This window comes from Hyla sarda, chromosome 6 (assembly GCF_029499605.1).
Source record: "Hyla sarda isolate aHylSar1 chromosome 6, aHylSar1.hap1, whole genome shotgun sequence".
NCBI lineage: Eukaryota > Metazoa > Chordata > Amphibia > Anura > Hylidae > Hyla > Hyla sarda.
The window spans coordinates 294,718,937-294,734,173 of record NC_079194.1 but is presented as its reverse complement, the minus strand read 5'-3'; the positions used below and the strand labels follow the sequence as shown (position 1 = coordinate 294,734,173).

Below are 15,237 nucleotides of genomic sequence, written 5' to 3'. Positions count from 1 at the left end.
ATAACAGGGATCACCATAGTACCTCCATAACAGGGATCACCATAGTACCTCCATAACAGGGATCACCATAGGACCTCCATAACAGGGATCACCATAGGACCTCTATAACAGGGATCACCATAGTACCTCCATAACAGGGATCACCATAGTACCTCCATAACTGGGATCACCATAGTACCTCCATAACTGGGATCACCATAGTACCTCCATAACTGGGATCACCATAGTACCTCCATAACTGGGATCACCATAGTACCTCCATAACTGGGATCACCATAGGACCTCCATAACTGGGATCACCATAGGACCTCCATAACAGGGATCACCATAGGACCTCCATAACAGGGATCACCATAGGACCTCCATAACAGGGATCACCATAGGACCTCCATAACAGGGATCACCATAGGACCTCCATAACAGGGATCACCATAGGACCTCCATAACAGGGATCACCATAGGACCTCCATAACAGGGATCACCATAGGACCTCTATAACAGGGATCACCATAGTACCTCCATAACTGGGATCACCATAGTACCTCCATAACTGGGATCACCATAGTACCTCCATAACTGGGATCACCATAGTACCTCCATAACTGGGATCACCATAGTACCTCCATAACTGGGATCACCATAGTACCTCCATAACTGGGATCACCATAGGACCTCCATAACAGGGATCACCATAGGACCTCCATAACAGGGATCACCATAGGACCTCCATAACAGGGATCACCATAGGACCTCCATAACAGGGATCACCATAGGACCTCCATAACAGGGATCACCATAGTACCTCCATAACAGGGATCACCATAGGACCTCCATAACAGGGATCACCATAGTACCTCCATAACAGGGATCACCATAGGACCTCCATAACAGGGATCACCATAGGACCTCCATAACAGGGATCACCATAGTACCTCCATAACAGGGATCACCATAGGACCTCCATAACAGGGATCACCATAGGACCTCCATAACAGGGATCACCGTAGTACCTCCATAACAGTGGTCACTTCACTTCCCTCCTTTAACAATATCAGTGACCACCCCTCAAGCTCAGTTTTTGGGGGTCACTCTTGTAGATGAGCTTATAGCTCAACTGTCCCATATCTGGTGGGACGATCCCAATTTTTTGGTTCTGTCCCTGGACCATTCCCATATATCCCGCTGGTTGGTGAAACATCCCATCTTGGTTCTGTGTAGTTTTCCTCAGGGCTGTTCCCGGATATTTATTGCTCATATGGGACTCGCAGGCGACACCCAAACAGCGCTGCTGCAGTCACATGACCCTCTTCAGATAATGAGTGGTCGCTGTGTCAACCTGAAGAAGCGGACGGTCATGTGATCTTTATGGTGACGCCTCTTCCAATCTGGCTACAGTGACTGCTGCCTGTACCAACTAGGAAGTAGGTCTGGGGTCTTTTGGGGTGAGGGGGAATGTCTGTATTGATGAGGGGTCTGCATTGTGGTAAGGGACCATATTGAGGTGGAGGGGGTGTCTATAATAAGAGTGGTATAGTTGTCCTTTATTGAAGGTGAGGTCTTTATTGAGGTGGTGTGTAAGGGGGTGGTCTGCATTGTAGGGAGGGTGATGAGTCTTTATTGATGGGGTTTGCATTGTGGTGGGGGATTGTGTAGAGGGTAGAGGGGGGTGTCATTGGTAAGGGTGGTTAGGGGCTTCTGTATTGGTGATGAGGTCTGTATTTAGGTGGTGGGTTCATCTTTGAGGTAGGGGTCTGTTGTAGGGAGGTTGGTGGGGAGTCTGCATTGATTACGGGTTTGCATTTTGGTGGGGGACTGTTTTGAGGTAGATAAGATATTTGTAGTAATGGTGGTTAGGGGGTTCTTAGGGAGAGTGATGTCTATTCAGATGGTGAGTTGATCTTTGAGGTAGTGGTGAGAGGGTCGTCTGTATTCGGCGTAGGGTGGTGGTGGGGGACCTGAATTGTGGTGGGGGACTGTTTTGAGGTAGAGGTCTGTAGTAAGGGTGGTTAAGGAGTTCTTTATTTTGGGGGGGGGGGGGGGGTCTCTATTCAGGCATTGGGTTGATCTTTGAGGTAGTGGTGAGAGGGTCGTCTGTATTGGGCGTGGGTTGGTGGTGGGGAGTCTGTATTGATGGGGGGCCTGAATTGTGGTGGGGGCCTGTTGTGAGGTGGATCGTGAGGAGTCTGCATTGGGGGCGGGGGGGAAGGTCCATATTGGGGTGTATGTAATGGGGTCCTTGGACACGTTTCTTTGGTCCAAGGGCTGCGCTGTGGAAGGAAAAATGACGTAACCATACCGAGTCCGTAAGGAAAGTCGGGCTGCACGGGGGACTGAAACACAGATCCCTAATCCTCAAATAAGCAAACTTTTAACTGTGTGCATCTTCTGGTGCAGGCAGCGCCATTATCCCATACTGCTTGCACCAGAAAGTCAGAGAAGGGGACCAGACTGTAGGAGGGCACAGAGTAGCTGCGGAGGAGTGGTGTGACAGGTGAGTATTGCCATATATGGGACAGTGTGAGGGGCCTAACTACTATATAGGGACACAGAGGGGGCCTTACTATATGGGCCAGTGTGAGGGCCCTAACTAAAATGTGGGGGCACATAGGGAGACTAACTACTATATGGGGAAGTTTTAGAGCTCTAACTACCATATGGGGACACAGAGGGGGCCTTACTATATGAGGGCAGTTTTAGGGCTCTAACTACTATATAGGGAAAGTGTAATACACATGGAAAGTTTGTATAGAGGTGAGCGGGTGCTGGAGCAAGGAGCCTAAAATGTTTGTCTGGCAGAAACTGCGGAGACGAGACGTAGCCGGGAAAAGTCTCAATGATGCCTTGGGCCTGGTGGAGAAGACACGGAAAAGTGAACGAATGCGATCAGAGAAGACGGCACCTGTGAGTTACTACATGTATCTGTAATCACCTATATGGTCTGCAGAGCCTGCGTACCTCTATATGGTCAGTGTATGGGGGAATATTGGTCTGTACATAGTGGACTTTATTCAGTAACAGTGTAGCGGTATTATCCAATCACTATGTCACTATATAATGGTAGTGGTCATGATGTTGCAGTATTATGTGTCCCTTGTATAGGGTTATTTATAGTCTCAGTATACAGGATTTAGTCAGTTACAGTATAGCGTTAATATGTATGGTGACATTTGCTCCTTGTATACTGTTGGTATTTGGTAACTGTAGCACTATTATATTTAGTTATATAGTACGATCATGCGTAGAAGATTGTCCTGTGTGTGTTAACGTTATATACCCCATTAGTGCTGTCATAGGAGGGCCCTGGGGGCCCACAGGACTCTAGTTACGCCTCTGGGAAGGGGGAGCACACTTGCTGTCTGATAGGGGTCTTTTTGTATGTATAGGTGTGCATTTACACCGCAACTCTCTGCAGACAGTGTGTACTGGCCCTTAAAGGGCTACTCTACCCAAAGACATCTTATTCCCTATCCAAATGATAGGGACCCCCCGCAATCTCGTGCCGTACCCAGCATTCTAAACAGTTGGTTTAAAAGCTGGGTTTCCGCAGCCGGAGACATTACACCACGCCCCCTCGTGATGTCACACCACGCCCCCTCCATTCATGTGTTTGGGAGGGGGCGTGATGTCCGTCACACCCCCCTCCCATAGACATGAATGGAGGGGGTGTGTTGTGACGTAACGTCTCCGGCCGCAGAAACCCGGCATACTAAATAAGATGTCTGACAATAAGATGTCTCTGGGCGGAGTACCCCTTTAAGCTCTCATTGACTTCAGGTGGAGCGTCAGTCGCGTGGTTCTCTGTCTCCCATTGAAGAGGTTTTTGATGCAGATATCTGCACAGATTTTGTCCATGTGTACACGCTTTAGGGGGTGCCACGGCCCCCAACCACGCTCCTAACCACCCCCCCAGCTACAGCCCAGCACACCCAGCTTCCTTCTCCAATATTCTTCCACTGCTGTACATAACACACCACACTAAGCTATGATTACAACTGCAGACCATGTAAGTGATTACAGTGCAGTTATATTCAGTGATGCCCCTGCATAATGCCTAAATAATACCACCACATTATGAAAGCTGTAATTACCAGTGCAGACCATGTAAGGGATTACAGTGCAGTTATATTCAGTGATGCCCCTGCATAATGCCTAAATAATACCACCACATTATGAAAGCTATAATTACCAGTGCAGACCATGTAAGGGATTACAGTGCAGTTATATTCAGTGATGCCTCTGCATCATGCCTCAATAATACTACCACATCATGACTGCTATGATTACCACTACAGACCATTTAAGGGATTATAGTGCAATTATATTCAGTGAGGCCCCTACATATTCCCTAAGTAATACCGCCACACCTAGACTGCTATGATTACCACTACAGACCATGTAAGTGATTACAGTGCAGTTAAATTAAGTGAGGCCTTTATAATGCATAAATAATACCACATCATAAGCGCTATCATTACCACGACAGAGCATATGTGATTACAGTGCATTTCTATCCAGTGGTGTCTTTACATAATGCCTAAATAATACCACAGCATCATAACCACTATCATTACCACCACAGACCATATAAGTGATTACAGTGCAGTTACATCCAGTGACTCGCTCGTGACGTCTTCTGTAATTGGAGTCGTTCACTTTCCTTTTTCTTCTCCATCCAGCCCAGACCGTCATGACGATTTCTTCCAGCCACGACTCGTCTCTGCAAAACCTGCCGGACAAACATTTTAGGTTACGCTGTTTTCCAGGACCTAGGGCTCCAAACTGTTATAATCCCCCCCTTGGTGTCCCCCACAGTACATAGGGTAGATAAGTAAGTTGGAAAAGATTAGGTTGGTTCCCCCCATTGGGTAGGTAGGTCGCTCTAGTAGGTAGACAAGTCCTGAGTTGGTAGGTCCCCCATTAGAGATAGTTGCGCCCGCTAGATAGATCCCCCTAGATAGTTGCCCCATGCAGGTAGACCCACCCCTAGATAGCTGCCCCCTGTAGGTGTGCCACCATAGATAGCTGCCCCCGTTGGTGGACCCCAGATACAGTCTTCAAATTATTATTATTTTTACCGTTTTGAAGAAGGAGGCCGGGTGTGATTGGACGTGGTTCCTAGCGGGGATCCGGTATAATTGGTTAGGATTGGGCGTGGTTAGGGGCAGTACTTGGGTGTGGTTATGGGTGTGGCTTAACATAAAATTTGAACACTCAACAAGAGTTGGGATGTATAGATGTGTCTTCCCCTGCAGTCGTTGCTGATCTTCCCCTCCTATGTAATTATGGGGCAGCTCTGAGGGGTATCACGCCCCCTGCTGTCATATATTATATTGCAGTCAGTGAGGATCTTGTAGACGTAGCATTGACCCAGGGCCAACATTTGTCTTCAGGCAGTCATAGGGGGCGCTGCAGAGTCGTGTCAACATTTTTTCTCATCAATCTGTATCGTTATTGTGGTGGTGGTGGTGGGGGGGGGGGAGACCCCAACAGACCATCCCCTCGTGTCATTCATCACATTACAAAGGTTTTTCACATTTGCTTAGAAGTTTAACCCTTTTGTCTTCTTTGAAGGCCGCGTCTCGAGGAATCAAGAACCCGATGTCTGTGGAACAAAAGAAGAAGAAGAGTCAAGAAGTCGACAATATGGCGGGCCATTCTGGAGGTGGAGGCGGTGGAGGGCTGCGGGTAGGTAGAACAGTCCTGTACGCAGGTATGGCGGAGGGTTGGGGGAAGAAAGTCAGGTTGGATTTTTTTTCTTGTTCATGAGGATAGGTGGCGCCAGAGGTACTGCTCATCTTTACACACACACACACACGTATATATGTAACGAAAAATTATATATACATCGGTCCCTCAACATACGATGGTAAATCGTTCCAAATGAATCATCGTTAGTTGAAACCATCGTATGTTGAGGGATCCGTGCAATGAAAAGTATAGGAAGTTATACTCGCCTGTCCCTGCCGCTCCGGACCGTCTCTGCTGCGTGGAATCGTCGCTTTTCATCGCCGTCATCACGTCGCTACGCACGCCGCTCCTTTTGGATGACGGGGCGGCATGCGCGACGACTTGATGACGACGAAGGAGAATGATGGCGATGCAGGGGATCCCGAAGTGGATGGTTCGGCATGCCGGGGGACAGGTGAGTGACCCTCACCAGACCACACTGGGCACCTTAAACGGCTATCCGGTGGCGGCTGAAGCAGTCTGTGCTGCCGGATAGCCGTTTATGCGATGACCCCGACATACAAAAGCATCGTATACTGATGCTACCTTCAACATGCGATGGCCTCTGAGAGGCCATCGTATGTTGAAATGATCGTATGTCGGGGGGTCACTGTATAGGGATCTGCAGGAGGACACTTGCCCGACCATTCTCTCCTCTGACATCCAGAGTCAACAGAGAGTCGAGAGGCTATTGTACACACAGGTAAGGATTTCCCAACCAGTGCGCCTCCAGCTGTTGCAGAACTACAACTCCCAGCATGCCCTGATGGTCAACGGCTTTCCGGGCATGCTGGGAGTTGTAGTTTACAGCTCAAGAGTGTCCTGGTATCACTGAAGTCCATCAGACAAGCAATACTCTTACAGGTTTCTTATCAGCCTTTCTCGTCGCTCATAGCATACTGGGAGTTGTAGTTTTGCAGCAGCTGGAGATACCGTGGTTGGGAAACACTGCTTTAGATTCTGCAGTTTGACTTTGTCCTAGGCCTGGCTGAAAGCCCAATAAGGTCCGAAAGTGAAGCTATGGGGCTCTTGTACTAAGCCTTTAGCTGTCCAGGCATGCTGGGAGTTGTAGTTTTGCAACAGCTGGAGGCACACTGATTGGGTAACACTGCTTTAGATTCTGCAATTTGACTTTGTCCTAGGCCTGGCCGGAAGCCCAATAAGGTCCGAAAGTGAAGCTATGGGGCTCCTATACAAAGCCTTCGGCTGTCCGGGCATGCTGGGAGTTGTAGGTTAGCAACAGCTGGAGGCACACTGGTTGGGAAACGGCGTCTTACAGTATATGTGGCTCCGCTGTCCTCCGAGGTCACAATGACTTCAGCCCTGAATATTTCTATCCTGTTCCGCCTGCGCTGTTTGCTGTGTAAATAATGTACAGGCGACATTTGCAGGTAGAACAGGTTTTTAGAACAATTCTACCTACTGGTTTATAAACATGAGGGGGGGGGGGGGGGGGGCGCCTGATATAATGGTCACAGCAGCACAGAGTGTTTCAGGAAAGGAGTGTGCTGATAAGAAATGGGATCTAGGTACTCATGTGTTAAAGGGGTACTCCACTGACACGGAGTCTGAAACATTTAGTTCCGAATGCTGGGTACGGGCTGCGGGGGTCGTGAGGTCACACCACGCCCCCTCAATGCAAGTCTATGGGAGGGGGCGTGACGGACGTCACGCCCCCTCCCATAGACTTGCATTGAGGGGGGTGTGACGTCACGAGGGGCGTTGCCGTGATGTCACGACCCCCACACCTAGCATTCTGAACTAAACGTTCCGGACGCTGGGGCAGTGGAGTACCCCTTTAAGAAAAAGAGGCATCGATACCTTGTAAAGGCAGCTCCTCGAGGTGGATAGTGTACTACACGGCAAGTAACCAGATTCGTCCCGGTGCGGCGGTGCTAGCACAACCTATGTAGCAGTCAATAGTTTGAATATAGAAGAAAAAAACAAGCGTCCGGCACTCACCGCATAAATTCTGGTTATTCAGCTCCCATCTCAGGCTGCTCCTCCGAAACGGTTCACAAGGTAGCGTGGGGCGCTCAGAGGCGACTGCCGGCGGTTTCACGCATAGGTAGAAGCGTATACCTATGCGTGAAACGACCGACAGTCGCCTCTGGACCAGAATTTATGCGGTGAGTGCAGGACGCTTGTTTTTTCTTCTATATTCCCTCATGTGTTAATGTTGTTGAGGACAGGGCTGCGCATTGTCATGACGGAAGGTCATAGACCAATTTTTCTCCACCAGGGTGCCTCGCGCTGTTGCAAAACGACAACTCCCAGCATGCTGGAAGTTGTAGTTTTGCAACAGCTGGAGGCACGCTGGTGGAGAAACACTGCTCTAAAGTATCCTGATCTTAAAACTTTTTTTTTTTTTTAAATCAACTGGTATCAGAAAGTTAAACAGATTTGTAAATTACTTCTATTAAAAAATCTTAATTCTTCCAATACTTATTAGCTGCTGAATACTACAGAGGAAATTCTTTTCTTTTTGGAACACAGAGCTCTCTGCTGACATCACGAGCACAGTGCTCTCTGCTGACATCTCTGTCCATTTTAAGAACTGTGTCCAGAGTTGGAGAAAATCGCCATAGAAAACATATGCTGCTCTGGACAGTTCCTAAAATAGCAGAGAGCACTGTGCTCGTGATGTCAGCAGAGATCTCTGTGTTCCAAAAAGAAAATAATTTCCTCTGTAGTATTCAGCAGCTAATAAGTACTGGAAGGATTAAGATTTTTTTAATAGAAGTAATTTACAAATCTGTTTAACTTCTATTTTTTAAATTTCTTTCTTTCTAGTCTGACCACAGTGCTCTCTGCTGACACCTCTGTCCGTATCAGGATAGGTTTGCTATGGGGATTTGCTCCTGCTCTGGACAGTTCCTGACATGGACAGAGGTGTCAGCAGAGAGCACTGTGTTCAGACTGAAAAGAACTCCTGTGGAGAATACAGCAGCTGATAAGTACTGTAAGGATTAAGATTTTTAAATAGAAGTAATTTACAAATCTTGTTTATTGTTCTGGCACCAGTTGATGTTCGCGAGGACGGGGTTTTGTCAAGATGGTAGGAAGAGAAAAGAGACAAATAGGGGTCACATGGTTAAAGGGGTATTCCAGGAAAAAACTTTATTTAAAAAAAAAATAATTAATTTTTTTTTATATATATCAACTGGCTCCAGAAAGTTAAACAGATTTGTAAATTACTTTGATTAAAAAATCTTAATCCTTTCAATAATTATCAGCTGCTGGAGTTGAGTTGTTCTTTTCTGTCTACAAACAGTGCTCTCTGCTGACATCTCTGCTTGTCTCGGGAACTGCACAGAGTAGAAGAGGTTTGCTATGGGGATTTGCTTCTAAACTGGGCGGTTCCCGAGACGCGTGTCATCAGAGAGGACTTAGACAGAAAAGAACAACTCAACTTCAGCAGCTCATAAGTACTGAAAGGATTAAGATTTTTTTTTATAGAAGTTATTTACAAATCTGTTTAACTTTCTGGAGCCAGTTGATATATATAAAAAAAAAAAAAAAGTTTTTTCCTGGATAACCCCTTTAAGTATTCAGAACCCACACAGCAGCACAGAGTATTTCGGTAAAAGCCTGCGCCGATCTTGTGAGAGGCAGTAAACAGTGCGGCATGTGACAGGTGTAGTGTTAGGATATATAAAGGGAATGGAGACAAGTGGGGGGTCACAGGCTGAGGGTCAGTAGAAGCCGAGCCCCCAGCAGCACAGAGTATTTCAGGAAAGGAATGTTCTGCAATGGTGGAATACAATGACCTATGTATTTTTGTAGTCATGGAAGGTCACAGGCTGAGCGTTACCGAATGGAAGGGGGGTATATAAATCCGAGAGCGTAGTACCAGGTTATACAGCAGGTGGCAGCAGATTCCTGTACATCTCCCTACAAGTGATCTGCACCACTGACATCACTGTACAGGAGCCTCAGCTGCGGTGCATAAGTGAGTCACATGTGACTGCAGCAGCCAATCACGGACCACATCAGTGACACGTAGGAGTCTGTAGAGCAGTGTTTCCCAACCATGTATTCTGCAGGAGGACACTTGCCCGACCCTTCTCTCCTCTGACATCCAGAATCAACAGAGAGTTGAGAGGCCATTGTACACACAGGTAAGGATTTCCCAACCAGGGAGCCTCCAGCTGTTGCAAAACTACAACTCCCTTCGGCTGTCCAGGCATGCTGGGAGTTTTAGTTTTGCAACAGCTGGAGGCACCCTGGTTGCGAAACACTGCAGTAAAGGCAGCACTTGGCTCCTTCAGCTTCTCTAGTGTCATCCTAGTGACTACAGGCAACAATTACATGTAAAAAAAAAAAATGGTTTCTGAAACTTTCTAGGATTTATAGAGGGAAAAAACAGTGTCTGTGGAATAAATAAAGAATAATAAAAAAATATCCCATAGAGATAGCAGCAGCAGTATACAGACAGAGCTGGAGGGGTGGTGTATAACTACTATATATCCTGATCTCATAGAGATAGCAGCAGCAGTATACAGACAGAGCTGGAGGGGAGGTGTATAACTACTATATATCCTGATCTCATAGAGATAGCAGCAGTATACAGACAGTGCTGGAGGGGAGGTGTATAACTGCTATATATCCTGATCTCATAGAGATAGCAGCAGTATACAGATAGAGCTGGAGGGGAGGTGTATAACTACTATACATCCTGATCCTATACAGATAGAGCTAGAGGTGAGATGTATAACTACTATATATCCTGATCCCATAGAGATAACAGCAGCAGTATACAGATAGAGCTGGGGGGGGAGGTGTATAATTACTATATATCCTGATCCCATAGAGATAGCAGCAGTATACAGATAGAGCTGGAGGGAAGGTGTATAACTACTATGTATACTGATCCCATAGAGATAGCAGCAGTATACAGATAGAGCTGGAGGGGATATGTATAACTACTATATATCCTGATCCCCTAGAGATAGCAGCAGTATACAGATAGAGCTGGGGGGGAGGTGTATAACTTCTATAAATCCTGATCCCATAGAGATAGCAGCAATATACAGATAGAGCTGGAGGTGTATAACTACTATATATCCTGATCCCATAGAGAGAGAGCTGGAGGAGAGGTGTATAACTACTATTTATCCTGATCCCATAGAGATAGCAGCAGTATACAGATAGAGCTGGAGGAGAGGTGTAGAACTACTATATATCCTGATCCCATAGCGATAGCGGCAGTATACAGATAGAGCTGGAGGAGAGGTGTATAACTGTTATATATCCTGATCCCATAGAGATAGCAGCAGTATACAGATAGAGCTGGAGAGGATATGTATAACTACTATAAATCCTGATCCCATAGAGATAGAGCTGGAGGAGAGGTGTATAACTACTATATATCCTGATCCCATAGAGATAGCAGCAGCAGCAGCAGTATACAGATAGATCTGGAAGGGAGGTGTATAACTACTATAAATCCTGATCCCATAGAGATAGCAGCAGTATACAGATAGAGCTGGAGGGGAGGTGTATAACTACAATATATCCTGATCCCATAGAGATAGCAGCAGTATACAGATAGAGCTGGAGGGGAGGTGTATAACTACTATATATCCTGATCCCATAGAGATAGCAGCAGTATACAGATAGAGCTGGAGGGGAGGTGTATAACTACTATATATCCTGATCCCATAGAGATAGCAGCAGTATACAGATAGAGCTGGAGAGGATATGTATAACTAATAAATATCCTGATCCCATAGAGATAGAGCTGGAGGGGAGGTGTATAACTACTATATATCCTGATAGCGATAGCGGCAGTATACAGATAGAGCTGGAGGGGAGGTGTATAACTACTATAAATCCTGATCCCCCTAGAGATAGCAGCAGTATACAGATAGAGCTGGAGGGGATATGTATAACTACTATATATCCTGATCCCATAGAGATAGCAGCAGTATACAGATATAGCTGGAGAGGAGATGTATAACTACTATATATCCTGATCCCATAGCGATAGCAGCAGTATACAGATAGAGCTGGAGAGGAGATGTATAACTACTATATATCCTGATCCCATAGCGATAGCAGCAGTATACAGATAGAGCTGGAGAGGAGATGTATAACTACTATATATCCTGATCCCATAGCGATAGCAGCAGTATACAGATAGAGATGGAGAGGAGATGTATAACTACTATATATCCTGATCCTATAGAGAGGTTTGCCCCTTTGATCTTCCTCAGGATGTGAATACAGAACAATTTACAGCCCGTGGATTTTTTTTCATTCCATATTATTTTCTCCATTGACCGTCATGTCTTGCAGCTGACACAAGATGGCGCCAGAGATTTACCTGCGTATACCGGTGGCCGTGAATAAATAAAAATCCCGATAGTCACGAGGACATAACTTGTGACACGTTGGGTGAGATGAATGACCTTTTGTGCGCCGTCTATCTGCCGCAGATGTATTTTACGGTTGGGGCGTAGCGGTTGTCTGGATGCGGCAGCGGTCGCCCACGCAGTCGATACCGCGCTATTTAATAGATACATAGAGTTCTGATTGGCTTGATGCCGTCCTGTCCTCATGTGGTTACATAACAGACAGCGTTACATCATGGAGTATTATACAATCAGACACGAGAACGGATCCGGCAAGGGCATTTAAAGGTGGATTTCAGACATTTGCGCAATTTATCGAGTTGAAGAGGATCTCACTACTGCCTCCTGCTGGTAGAAAGAGTGCTGCTTTACTGCATCATGGGAGATGTAGTGTTCTGCACAGTGATGTGATATAGAAAAGTGGTCTCCAAACATAGTCCCTCCAGCTGTTGCAAAACTACAACTCCCAGCATGCCCGGACAGCCGTTGGCTGTCCGGGCATGCTGGGAGTTGTAGTTTTGCAACAGCTGGAGGGCCGCAGGTTGGACACCTAGGCCTTATGTGGATCTAGATTACCAAATGGATCAATGTGCACATGTATACTAGATGCAGATATTGATAGGTGATAGCTGGGTCATGTGATCACCAGTCTGAACCAGTGAAAGTGGTCAGTCCTGGGTCAGCTGACTTTCTGTGAACTACAGGATGACATCCATCACTAATCAGATCCCTCCTGCTAGCTCCAGGACTCCTCCATCCAGCTCTATCTGTATACTGCTGCTATCTCTATGAGATCAGGATATATAGTAGTTATACATCTCCCCTACAGCTCTATCTGTATACTGCTGCTATGTCTTTTGGATCAGGATATATAGTGGTTATACACCTCCCCTCCAGCTCTATCTGTATACTGCTGCTGCTATCTCTATAGGATCAGAATCAATATTAGTAGTTATACACCTCCCCTCCAGCTCTATATGTATACTGCTGCCATTTCTATGGGATCAGGATATATATTAGTTAAACCCCTCCCTTACAGCTCTATCTGTATATTGCTGCTATCTGTTTGGGATCAGTATATATAGTATTATACACCTCCCTTCTAGCTCTATCTGTATACTGCTGCTATCTCTATAGGATCAGGATATTTATAGTAGTTATACACCTCCCCTCCAGCTCTATCTGTATACTGCTGCTGCTATCTCTATGGGATCAGGATATATAGTAATTATACACCTTCTCTCCAGCTCTATCTGTATACTGCTGCTATCTCTATGGGATCATTATATAAGTATTATACACCTCCCTTCTAGCTCTATCTGTATACTGCTGCTATCTCTGTAGGATCAGGATATTTATAGTAGTTATACACCTCCCCTGCAGCTCTATCTGTATACTGCTGCTATCTCTATGGGATCAGGATATATAGTAATTATACACCTTCTCTCCAGCTCTATCTGTATACTGCTACTGTTATCTCTATGGGATCAGGATATATTATAGCTACACACCTCTCCTCCAGTCTTATCTTTATACTGCTGCTGCTATCTCTATATGGCCAGAGAATACCCTTTAATCATTATTCTGAGTTGCAATATCTGACACATCCTAGAGTGGGCGCTGTTTCTCAAACAAACAAAAAAAAATCGGATGATTTTCATAGGTCTAGACCAGAAATCTCCTCTTCGGCAGTAATTTCCAGAAAAAATATTTTTATGACTTTTCTTATATTTTTGTGTTTTTCTTCTCTTCCAGTGGCAAGTCGGCTAAGAATCGTGAAGGCTGCAGAAGGCGACAGCCGCAGATACCATATGTGGAAACCTACTGTTGTCTGGCTTTTGCTATTTGCATTTGTGGATCCAGAAGAAGTTGGCGCAGTGTCGAGTTTTTCCCACGTTCGGCTCTTTTAAAGCCGGTTGAGATTTGGTTCAAGGATTTTTCCCGTTTTCTAACATAAATCACTTAACCCCCCAGAAGGATCTGTTATTTAATATATAGTGACTTGCAGTGCTGTTCTTAATATTTGCTGAAAAGTTGATTAAACAGTTCGTGCCGTGTCCCCTCCCCCCTTCCCCAAAAACACATTGAAAGCAGAATTATTGGCCGGCATGTAGTCAGTCAACTCACCAGCTGGTGGCAGCGCTGAGGCATGAGGCATGGCGGCGTCACGAGCTTGTATGAAATTCATGGTCGGAGCAATGATTCCTAAACAAGGCTGCTCCCAAAGCATGATGGGGGATTGGCTGCAATTTTTAAGGCGTTCCCTCTCATTGTGGCTGTGCCGGGAAGCTAAATTTTTACATTGTTCAGTGTTATTGGTACATGGGGGAGACTTTGGTATTTATATAATTATATGTTAATAATTTTATTTAATTCAAAGTAATTCTATTAAAATATTTGAATCAAAGGATTTGTATTTGTATCATTTTTTATGTTGTATATTAATTACCGTATTTTTCGCCGTATAAGACGCACTTTTTCTTCCCCAAAACTGGGGGGGAAAAGTCGGTGCGTCTTATACGGCGAATACACCCCCTATCGCAGCGGTCCCTGCGGCCATCAACGGCCGGGACCCGCGGCTAATACAGGACATCACCGATCGCGGTGATGCCCTGTATTAACCCTTCAGACGCGGCGATCAAAGCTGACCGCCGCGTCTGAAGGGAAAGTGACACTAACCTGGCTGTTCAGTCGGGCTGTTCGGGACCGCCGCGATCTCATCGCGGCGGTCCCGAACAGCCCGACTGAATAGCCGGGTTAGTGCTTACAGGACACCGGGAGGGACCTTACCTACCTCCTCGGTGTCTTCTCCGTTCAGGGATCCCCAGTATGGCCGGCGCTCTCCTTCCACGTCATCACGTCGTCGCGTACGTGCGTCGGCGTGTGTAACGATGTGATGGCGGCGACGGAGAGCGAGGATACCCGGCCGGTAGCAGAGACGTTCCAGAGCGACGGGGACTCGGCGACAGCGATGGAGCGACATCCAGGGCAGCGGTGACGGGTCCGGAGCGGCAGGGGCACGCGAGTATTACCTCCTATGCAGTGGTCTTCAATCTGCGGACCTCCAGATGTTGCAAAACTACAACTCCCAGCATACCCGGACAGCCAACGGGTTTAAAATCTTAATTTTTTTAGATTTTGCCCCTAAAAATTG

General features: G+C 46.3%; 1 protein-coding gene across 6 annotated transcripts in view; it reads left to right on the top strand.

The window, feature by feature from the left end:
• The window catches only part of SVIP (small VCP interacting protein), a 36,858-nt gene extending 22,368 nt beyond the window's left edge, over window positions 1-14,490 (top strand). For 3 of the 6 annotated variants that reach the window (XM_056527811.1, XM_056527813.1, XM_056527812.1), the window contains exons 3-5: window positions 2,797-2,901; window positions 5,572-5,685; window positions 13,839-14,490. In XM_056527811.1, coding sequence (XP_056383786.1) covers window positions 2,797-2,901; window positions 5,572-5,685; window positions 13,839-13,853 — 234 coding nt within the window. In that variant the 3' untranslated portion in view covers window positions 13,854-14,490. The remainder of the gene's footprint in view (window positions 1-2,796; window positions 2,902-5,571; window positions 5,686-13,838) is intronic. The other 3 variants (XM_056527816.1, XM_056527814.1, XM_056527815.1) reach the window with 1 other exon arrangement.
• The last annotated feature ends 747 nt before the right edge of the window (window positions 14,491-15,237 follow it).